We start from the raw sequence: 10,969 nt of genomic DNA on the forward strand, positions 1-10,969 counted from the left end.
TGCTCGCATCCAAATCATTTATGTAAATGACAAAAAGTAGAGGGCCCAGCACCGATCCTTGTGGCACTCCACTGGTCACAGGCCTCCAGTCTGAAAAACAACCCTCCACCACCACCCTCTGTCTTCTATCTTTCAGCCAGTTCTGTACACACATGGCTAGTTCTCCCTGTATTCCATGAGATCTAACCTTGCTAACCAGTCTCCCGTGGGGAACCTTGTCGAACGCCTTACTGAAGGAAAGACTTTTTAGAACAGAGATAAGGAGAAACTTCTTCAGCCAGAGAGTGGTGAACCTATGGAATTCATTGCCACAGACGGCTTGGGAGCCAGGTCATTGAGTATATTTAAGACTGAGGTAGATAGGTTCTTGTTTGTCAAGGGGATCAAGTGGAGAAAGTGGGAGAATGGAGTTGAGAAACCTATCAGCCATTTTTGATTACTGGAGCAGACTTGCTGGGCTGAATGGCCTAATTTCTGCTCCTATGTCTTATGGTTTTATGGTCTAACTTCTGATTTTCCAAACCCATTCTAATTTATTTTATGAATGTTTAGAGAGATGAATGCAGCATTTTTCTCTTATTATCCAGTTACCCCTTCCTCTGTACTTACAGTTATCCCCATTGTATGTCTGGGCAATTACTGTATAATGCCAACACATGTTAAGATAAGTAAAAACATGGAATAATGACATTCATAAGAACAGAAGAGCTAGGAGCAGCAGTAGGCCATTCTGCCCCTCTAATCTGCTCTGCCATTTAGTACGATCATGGCTGAACTCATCTCGGCCTCAACTCTACTTTCTTGTCTACTCTCCATAACTCTGTAACCCATTACTCATTAAAAATCTATCTCCTCCTCAAATTTATTCATTGTCATCCATCGCACTCTAAGGGAGTGAATTCCACTGTAACCTGACTCTTTGGGAGAAGCCATTTCTCCTCATCTCTGTTTTGAACCTGCTCCGTGTTATCCTAAAATTATGGTCTCTTATTGATTGTCCCACTTGAGGAAACATCCTTTCTATGTCTACTTTGTCAATCTCCTCGAGCATCTTATTGGCCTCGACTAGATCTCCTCTCATTCTTCTAATCTCCAGACAGTATTGGCCTAAACTGCTCCATCTCCCTTCCTAAGAGACCTCCAGAATCAATCCAGTGAACCTCCTCTGAACTGCCTCCAATGTAACCATACCCCACCTCAACTAAAGAGATCAAAATTGCACACAGTATTCCCAGGTGCAGTCTCACAAATGAATGGTAGAGTTGGAGTAGGAATGGCCTCAATCTGCTCTGTAATATTTCTGTGATTCTCAGTTCAATATATGAGAGGGGAAAGATTTAAATGGGCAACTTTTTCACGCAAAGTGTAGTGCATATAGAGACAAGCTGCCAGCGGAAGTGGTGGAGGCTGGTACAATTACAACATTTAAAAGGCATCTGGATGGGTATATGAATAGGAAGAGTTTAGAGGGATATGGGCCAAATGGGACTTATTAATTTAGGATATCTGGTCACCATGGATAAGTTAGACTGAAGGATCTGTTTCCATGTTGTACATCTCTATGACTCTATATGATCACAGGGGATGGATTGTCAAAATGAGCAGCATTTACTTTGGGATTGCCAGCACCAGTTGACTTTCTGGGCCTTTTTCTCAAGTCCCGGGCCTCCAGGTGGTGCAGCAGTTTCAGGTAATACTCCTCCAGCTCCTTCCGCAACTTGCATGATGTTTCTTCCAGAGGAACGGTCAGCTTCTTCGATTCAAAGTATTTCTTCTTCCAACTATTGCGAACTGTCAGACAGAAGAACAAGGGCCCATCAGCAACACAGGACAACAAAGCCTCACTGAAGAATAGCTGTCGCTGTCATTAGGAAACGCAGCAGTCAATTTACACACAGCAAGCTCCCCGAAACAGAAATGTAACAACGACCGGATCATCTGTTTTTGATGGATGTACATCAATTGGATTATTTGTCACAGATTGTCTGCTCAGTTACACGCTGTGGAACTGGAACCCTCATTTCAAAGATGAGTGGCCATTCGGGATCATGTGTTTCTGCCATCTTTGGTCATGTGATCAAATAGCCCTGATTTTTGACCTCAGATGTTTGAGGCAGGACATTCCATGGAGTCCTGGAATCTGGAATACAGGACCCTGCATCATTTTCTTTCCTTCTCTCTACCATCACTTAGACTTTGTGACTCAAGATGGGACGCAGCCTTACAGACATTAGAAAATAAGGAATAGGAGGAGGAGTAGGCCATCTGGCCCATCAAGCCTACTCTACCGTTTAATAAGATCATGATGGGCTCAATGGTCTACTCCTGAAAGAAGTGGCAATTGGATAAAGTGTGACTGAGTTACGAAGAACTTCAGGAGTTTCTGATTCATTGAGAAGTTGATTCCTTCTAATAATTAAAGGTTCAAGTATTGCTTTAGTCCATTCAAGCAACTTAGACATGAGCTAGGCAAAGTTGTTAGAGTAATCAAAAAGCCCTCCCCTCCCACACCAGTTATACTCTTTTCCACTCTCTTCCATCAGACACAAGATGTAAAGGTTTGAATACACATATGAACAGATTCAAGAACAGATTATTTTCCCCACTGCTACTAGACTTCTGAATAGACCTCTCAAATGTTAATTCGGATGTCTCTCTCTGCACCTTTTCTGTGGCTGTAACACTATATTCTGCACTCTGTTCTGCTATCCTGATGCACGTTGTATGGTACAATCTACCTGAACAGAGTGGTGCTGGAAAAGCACAGCAGTTCAGGCAGCATCCTGAAGCTTCATTCCTGATGAAGGGCTTTTGCCCGAAACATCGATTTCCCTGCTCCTCAGATGCTGCCTGAACTGCTGTGCTTTTCCAGCACCACTCTAATCTAGAATCTGGTTTCCAGCATCTGCAGTCATTGTTTTTACCTAATCTACCTGAATAGCACGCAAAACAACACTTCACGGTTTCTTGGTACATATGACAACAATAAGTTAATCAATCAATCAAACTGTGCTAGAGTTTCATAATGTTAATCACAGAATAATAATGACACCTTAATGGACTGAGCATCTATGTCATTGAGTAAGAGAACATGGGTGACTAGCTCTTCCCCTCACACCAAGGACTCGGACCCTTCCAATGCAGTTCCGACAGAGAACTGCACTCTCAGTTGGTCTGCCTTTCAGATGAAGATTGAAGCCCTGGTCCCATGGGCCTTCTCTGGCAGGGAGCTGGAATCCCATGTGATCATTTTTGCAGAGGGCAATGGGGGTTTTGCCCAGTGTCAACCCCAATAACCATCAAAAAAACACTTTCCGACCATTGTCCAGTTACTGTGTGTATGCCTGTGTGTGTGTGTGTGTGTGTGGGGCTGTGTGTGTGTACACGCATGTGTGTTTGGGGGGTTTGGGGGCCTGAGGGGTGCGTGTTGATGTGTGCATGTGGGGGTTGTGTGCGTGTGCGTGTGCGTGTTTGTGGGAGGCAGGGGGGAGGCAGCTTCCTGTGAGCGAATTGATGCTGCATTTCTAACAAGGACTGCCACTTCAAAAGTACTGCAATGGCTGTAAACGTCCTGGAGTACATTGTTTTGAATAGCCTTTGAGAATTGAGAGCATTGATTAGCCCTTACCTTGGTTCCTCCGTAATTGATTCTGTGCTAATAATCCTTTTGCTTTCTTTACAAGTTCTTCCCTTGTCCTCTCAAGGCATTTTCTCTCCTGTTTTGTTGCATTTATTTGGGCAATCAGCTGCTCCTCTTTAAAACAAAAAATGCCACATCATACTCAGAATAATGCAAATTCCTCTAAACTAAAAGAATGGAAAATACTTTGAGTCATAGAGATGTACAGCACGGAAACACTGCAATTGCATCTAATGTAGCTGAAATGATTCCAAGTACATCACAAAGTGCAGTGCCCATTTTAGTTTCAAGCATAAGGAAGGAGTCAAGGCTTATGCAAGAGGACTGGTGGAGATTGGTACAATTACAGCATTTAAAAGGCATCTGGATGGGTATATGAATAGGAAGGGTTTAGAGGGATATAGGTCAAGTGCTGGCAAATGGGTCTAGATTAGGTTAGGAAATCTGGTCGGCATGGACGTGTTGGACTGAATGGTCTGTTTCCGTGCTGTACATCTTTATGACTCTAAAGCTGCTATCAAATAAGCCGTGCTCTTACTGAGTGGTGAAACTGGTTCAATGGGCTGAATGGCCATCTCTTTCCCCTATTTTTTATGAACTCAAGTGTCATACTGTAAAGGAAATGTCCAATTGGCCCCATCTCTTTTGTCGCTTTGTAAAAGACTAACATCCACCAATTTGACTTCGATCACAAAATGTACAACAAAGGGTCACCATTTTATCTCCACCTTCATCCTCTCTTCTCCCAGAAACAAAAACACTTATTAAAGATTGGCCACCTCACTGTGGGAGGTGGTGGGGGACGGGGGAAGCTAGCTACATTTGCAATGGGTCCTCCCAACCAGCTCTTGGTTATTTTTCACAATTGAGAGAAATGAGGCACAACTTTTCTGAATGGTTACAGTACTCCACTTGGTCCTTATATGCTGCTACATCGGAGCAAGAGGAGACCATTCAGCCCCTTTGTGCTGCTCCGTCATGGCTAATGGTGCCTCAGCTTCTTTCCCCAGCTTTGTCCCTATCCCTTGATAGAGCTTTCCCTTAAAAACAGATCTAATACCCTCAGTCTTGCCTGGAAATGGTAATAAATCAGAAATGACAGCAGGTACTTACTCTCTGTTGGGACTGACTCAAATTGGGCTCTGAGGTTGAGATCTAGTGGAGGTGGAGGTGGAGGAGGAGGCAGGGAATAGTTCTTCATAACTGTCAAATGACCATCATTCTGCATCTACATGGCAAAAAGAAACACAATAAAACAGGCAGAGGTGAGGGCAAAATCCATCTTTTTTTAATATTCTTTCATGGGTGTAAGTGTCACTGATAAAAACAACATTTATAGTCATAGAATTGAGTCATATAGTATAGAGAAGCCCTTTGGCCCACTTCGTCTGCAGAAACAAGAACTCGAAATCTACATTCGCCCGACTTCCCCGCACTAGGTCCATAACATCCAATGGTACATCATTGCAAGTGCTCATCCAAACACTTCTTAAAGATTGGGAGGTTTCCACCTCAACCAGTGCATTCTAGAGTCCCACCACCTTCAAAAACAATTTCAAGTCCCCTCTCATCCTTCTGTCTCCAACCTTAAAATTCTGTCCCCTTGTTCTTGACTCTTCAAACCAGGGGAACTGCTGCTTTGTATTCACCCTGTCCATGGCCCTCATAATCTTATACACTTCTACCAGAACCCCCTCAACATTCGCTGCTCCATAGAAAACCTGAGCTCACCAGCCTCCCTTTATCGCTGAACTGCTCCATCCTGGGCAACATCCTGGTGAATCTCCTCTGTACCCCCTCCAGTACAATCACACCCTTCCTATAGTGTAGTCACCAGAACTGCACACAGTACTCCAGCTGTGGCCTAACCAAAGTTCCACACAGTTCCAACATCACCTCCCTTCTCTTATTATCTATGCCCTGACTGATAAAGGCAAATATGCTTCTTAACTAGAGTATTATCCTGCCGTGCCACCTTCAGAGATCTGAGGACAAGAACCCTGAGATCCCTCTGGTCCAGTGCTAACTGACCTTGTGAAGGTACTGGTGAGTCACCTTCTTGAATCGCTGCAGTACAATTTGTATCAACACATAGAACATAGTACAGTACAGCACTGTACAGGCCCTTTGGCCCACGGTGTTGTGCCGAGCATTTATCTTAATCTAAGATCAATCTAACTTACACACCTCTCAATTCACTGCCGTCCATGTGCTTGTCCAGCAGTCACTTAAATGTCCCTAATGTCTCTGACTCTACCACCACTGCTGGCAGTGCATTCCACACACTCACCACTCTGTGTAAACAACCTACCTCTGCCATCCCCCTATCCTTCCTCCAATCGTCTTAAAAGTATGACCCCTCGTGACAGCCATTTCTGCCCTGGGGAAATGTCTCTGGCTATCTACTCTATCTCTCTCATTACCTTGTACATCTCTGTCAAGTCACCTCTCTTCTTTCTTCTCTCCAGTGTGAAAATTCCTAGCGCACTCAGCCTTTCTTCCTAGGACATGCCCTCCAGTTCAGACAGCATCCTGGTAAATCTCCTCTGCGCCCTCTCAAAAGCATCTACATCCTTCCTATAATGAAGCAACCAGAACTGGACACAATATTCCAAGTGTGGTTTAACAAGGGTTTTATAGAGCTGAAGCAAAACCTCATGGCTCTTAAACTCAATGCCCCTGTTAATGAAAGCCAAAACACCATACACCTTCTTAACAACCCTATCAGTACAGTGGCAATTTTGAAGGATCTATGTACGTGCCCCCCAAGATCCCGCTGTTCCTCCACACTGCCAAGAATCCTGCCTTTAACCCTGTTTTCAGCATTCAAATTCAACCTTCTGAAATGAAACACTTTGCGTTTATCCAGGTTGAACTCCACCTGCCACTTCTCAGCCCAGCTCTGCATCCTGTCAGTGTCTTGTAGCCTGCAACAACCCTCGACACTATCCACAACACCACTGACCTTCGTGTCATCGGCACCGTACCAACCCACCCTTCCACTTCTTCATCCAAGTCATTTATAAAAACTACAAAGACCGGAGGCCCAAGAACAGACCCCTGCACGACAGCACTGGTCACCGACCTCCAGACGGAATACTTTCCATCCACTACCACTCCCTGTCTTCTTTTGGCCAGACAATTCTGTATCCAGGCAGCCAAATTTCCTTGTATCCCATAGCTCCTAACTTTCTGAATGAGTTTACCATGGAGAACCTTATCAAATGCCTTACTGAAATCCATTTACATCACATCCACTGTTCAACCTTCGTCAACTTGTCTCATCATATCCTCAAAGAACTCAATAAGGCAGGCATGACCTGCCCTTCACAAAGCCATGCTGAGTATCTCTAATCAATGTTTTTCCAAATAGTAATACATCCAATCTCTCAGAATTGTTTCCAGTACCTTGCTGACCACAGATGTAAGACTGACTGGTCCATAATTCCCAGGGATTTCCCAATCCCTTTCTTGAACAGCGGAACAAAATTCGCCTTCCTCTAATCATCCTCCCTCCCACATATGCAGCACTGTTCAGGAATTCCAGGATTTTTACCCAGCAGTAGTGAAGGAACAGCAATGTATTTCCAAGCCGAAATGGTGAGTGGTTTCGAAAGGAACTTGTCCTTCCAGGTGGAAGTAGTGCTGGGTCCACTGCTATTTGTCATTTATATAAACAAGTATTTAGGAGGCATGGTTAGTATGCTTGCAGATAACACCGAAATTGGTGGTATACTGGGACAGTGAAGGTTATCTCAGATTTTAGAGGGATCAATTGGGCCAGTGGGCTGAGGAGTGGCAGATGGAGTTTAATTTGGTTAAGTGCAAGATATTACATTTTGGTTAAAAATGTACAAGGGCAGGATTTGTAAAGTTAATGTTTGGGCCCTGGGGAGTGTTGTTGAACAGAGAGACCTAGGCATTATTTTGGAAGTTGAGTCACATGTAGACAGGGTGGTTAAGAAGATGTTTAGCACACTTGCCTTTATTGCTCAGACCTTTGAGTATAGGAGTTGGGACATCATGTTGAGGTTGTACAGGATGTTAGGGAGGCCACTCCTGGAATACTGTGTCCCGTTCTGGTCACCCTGTTATAGGAAGAATATTAAATTGGAAAGGGTTCAGAAAGGATTTACCAGGACGTTGCTGGGAATGGAGGGTTTGAGTTATAAAGAGAGGCTGGATAGGCTGGAACTTTTTTCACTGTAGCATAGGAGGTTGAGGGGTGACCTTATAGAGATTTATAAGATCATGAGGGGTATACATAAGGTAACTAGCCAGGCTAGACAAGTCCAAAGCTAGGGGGCATATTTTTAAGGTGATTTAAAAAGAACATGAGGGGCAAAAATTTTACACAGAGAGTGGTTCACGTGTGGAATGAACTACCAGAGGAAGTGGTGGATGCGGGTACAGTTACAACATTTAAATAACATTTGGATAAATTCATGAATAGAAAAGGTTTGGAGGGATATGGGCCAAGCACAGGCCGGTGGGACTAGTTTAGTTTGGCAACATGGTCAGCACAGATGAGTTGGACTGAAAAGTCTGTTTCTGTCCTATATGACTCAGTGGTTGTGGGTTTTGAAGATGCTGTCAATGGAGTCCTGGCAAGTTGCTGTAGTGCATCTTGTAGATGGTATACACTCCTGCTCCTGTTCATCAGCACTGGAGGGAGTGGGTATTGAAGGTTTTGAGTGGGGTTCACATTAAATGTGTTGCTTTGTCCTGGATTGTGGAGAACCTTGGTAAGATAGTGAGGGAATCAAACAATCAGAAAAGGACAAACAAATTTCTTACATGACCAGAAGTGCATTCAATACCTGATCAGTTCTCTGTCCATCATTGATCGATGCTGGACCCTGATTTACTTGCTGACTGCAAAACAGAATTGGAATAGATTTTGAAGCACGGTTTTCAAACACAGGTAGAGCATTGAAGCAACCGTGGAAAGAAAGCAATGATCAGAAGGTTATTACCTCTTCTTTCTTTGGATTTCGCAATATTCCAAATCTTTCTCATCCAATGATTCTGATAGCCCGGAATCGCCCGTGCTGTTACTCCTGCCTTGTTTTGCAACTGGACCACTGTCCATCTGAGCAACACCGCTGGCTGTAATATCTACAAAACAATAATACCACTTACAATCAAAGCACTGGTTAAATGCGTTCAAACAATTGTTTAACTTCTTCACATTGTCAGGAGTAAGAAATGATGGATTGGCAGCACTCACATCTCTGAGCCTGAGTTTGAAACTTGGAACAGTCAGCTGATCCAAGCTCCCTTTGTAATTGTAATAAGAGACTTCTGGAGTTTCGGAATTAAATTCCCATGGCTTTGTGAAAGAAATGAAAATCAGACAGAATGAATCATAGGTACGGCTCTGAGTAAAGGAGTTTCTCCTCATCTCACTCCCAGCTCTCTTGTTGACAACCTTGAAATTATGACCCCTAGTTACTGACATACCAACTAGTGGAAACAGAATATCCTTCTTTACCTTGTCAAGATTGTTCATAATTTAGAACACTGCAATAAGGTCATTTCTTAATTTTCTCTGCTTCAAGCAGAATAAGCCCCATTTCTCTAATCTTTCCCTGTATCTAAAGGCCCTCATTCCTGGTATCATTCTCGTAAAGTCAATAGATGCGGAGCTGGAAGAGCACAGCAGGTCTGAAAGCATCCGAAGAGCAGGAAGTCAACGTTTTGGATCGAAACCCTGGTAAATCTCCTCTGAACTCTCCTCAGGGCTTTAACATCCTTCTTTAAACAAGATTCGCAGAAGTGAACAATATACTCCAAATGTGGTCTAACCATTGATTTGTTGAGATGTAGCATCACTTCCTTGTTTTTATACTCTATACCTATAGTTATCAACCTCCTCAACAACTTGCCCAGCCACCTTCAGAGAATCATGTACGTGAACCCTGAGGTCTCTGTTCTCCCAGTCTCCCATCAAAGTTGTCCCATTGAGCCTGCATTGTCTCTCCATGTTTCTTCAACCAAAATGCATTGCCACACATTTCTCTGCTTTGAAATTTATCTGCCAGGTGTCTGCCCATTTGACCTACTTGTTAATGCCCCTCTAAAATCGCTCAGCATCATCCTCATAATTCGCTATTCTCCGTATCTCAGTATCGTCTGCAAATTTAGGGATTTTGTCCTCAACACCTGTCTCCCCAAATCGTTTATATAAAATTAGAGAAAGCAAGGGTCCCAACACTGATTTTCGGGGAACACCACTTTCAACTTGTCTCCAATCTGAGAGATAACCATACCTTTTATTTTCCTGAAGAAGGGCTTATGCCCAAAGCGTCGATTCTCTTGCTCCTTGGATGCTGCCTGACCTGCTGCGCTTTTCCAGCAACACATTTTTCAGCTCTGATCTCCAGCATCTGCAGTCCTCACTTTCTCCTATACATACCTTTTGCAAGGTTTGTGAAGGTTTGTAGCTCAGGTTGAGGTTTAGGGTGTAGGTTTGCTCGCTGAGCTGTAGGTTTGATATCCAGACGTTTCATTACCTGGTTAGGTAACATCATCAGTGGCAACCTCCAAGTGAAGCGAAGCTGTTGTCTCCTGCTTTCTATTTATATCTTCCTTCTGGATGGAGTTCCAGGGGTTTGTGGTGATGTCATTTCCTGTTCATTTTCTGAGGGGTTGACAAAGGGAAGCGAAGCTGTTGTCTCCTGCTTTCTATTTTATATCTTCCTTCTGGATGGGTTCCAGGGGTTTGTGGTGATGTCATTTCCTGTACATTTTCTGAGGGGTTGACAGATGGCATCTAGATCTATGTGTTTGTTTATGGCGTTGTGGTTGGAGTACCAGGCCTCTAGGAATTCTCTGGCATGTCTTTGCTTAGCCTGTCCCAGGTTAGATGTGTTGTCCCAGTCGAAATGGTGTTTTTCTTTCCTCCTTGTGTAGGGCTACGAGGGAGAGGGTCGTGTCTTTTTGTGGCTAGCTGGTGTTCGTGTATCCTGGTGGCTAACTTTCTTCCTGTTTGTCCTACGTAGTGCTTGTGGCAGAGCTTGCATGGAATTTTGTAGATGACGTTGGTTTTGTCCATGGGTTGTACTGGGTCTTTTAAGTTTGTTAGTTTTTGTTTGAGAGTGTTGGTGGGCTTGTGTGCTACTAGGATTCCCAGGGGTCTTAGTAGTCTGGCTGTCATTTCTGAAACTTCTTTGATGTATGGTAAGGTGGTTAGGATTTCTGGCTGTGTTTGGTCTGCTTGTCGTGGTTTGTTCTTGAAGAATCTGCGCACTGTATTTTTTGAGTATCCGTTTTTCTTGAATACGTTGTATAGGTGGTTCTCCTCTGTTTTCCGAAGTTCGTCTGTGC

General features: G+C 43.7%; 1 protein-coding gene across 1 annotated transcript in view; it reads right to left on the bottom strand.

Moving 5' to 3' along the window:
- The window catches only part of spata1 (spermatogenesis associated 1), a 64,896-nt gene that overhangs the window by 7,303 nt on the left and 46,624 nt on the right, over window positions 1-10,969 (bottom strand). Inside the window, exons 6-10 of the mRNA XM_043700118.1 lie at window positions 8,617-8,758; window positions 8,461-8,515; window positions 4,754-4,868; window positions 3,629-3,754; window positions 1,613-1,791 (exon numbers count right to left, since the gene is read on the bottom strand). Of these exons, the coding sequence (XP_043556053.1) occupies window positions 1,613-1,791; window positions 3,629-3,754; window positions 4,754-4,868; window positions 8,461-8,515; window positions 8,617-8,758 (617 nt within the window). The remainder of the gene's footprint in view (window positions 1-1,612; window positions 1,792-3,628; window positions 3,755-4,753; window positions 4,869-8,460; window positions 8,516-8,616; window positions 8,759-10,969) is intronic.

Source organism: Chiloscyllium plagiosum, chromosome 11 (assembly GCF_004010195.1).
Source record: "Chiloscyllium plagiosum isolate BGI_BamShark_2017 chromosome 11, ASM401019v2, whole genome shotgun sequence".
NCBI classification, from domain to species: domain Eukaryota; kingdom Metazoa; phylum Chordata; class Chondrichthyes; order Orectolobiformes; family Hemiscylliidae; genus Chiloscyllium; species Chiloscyllium plagiosum.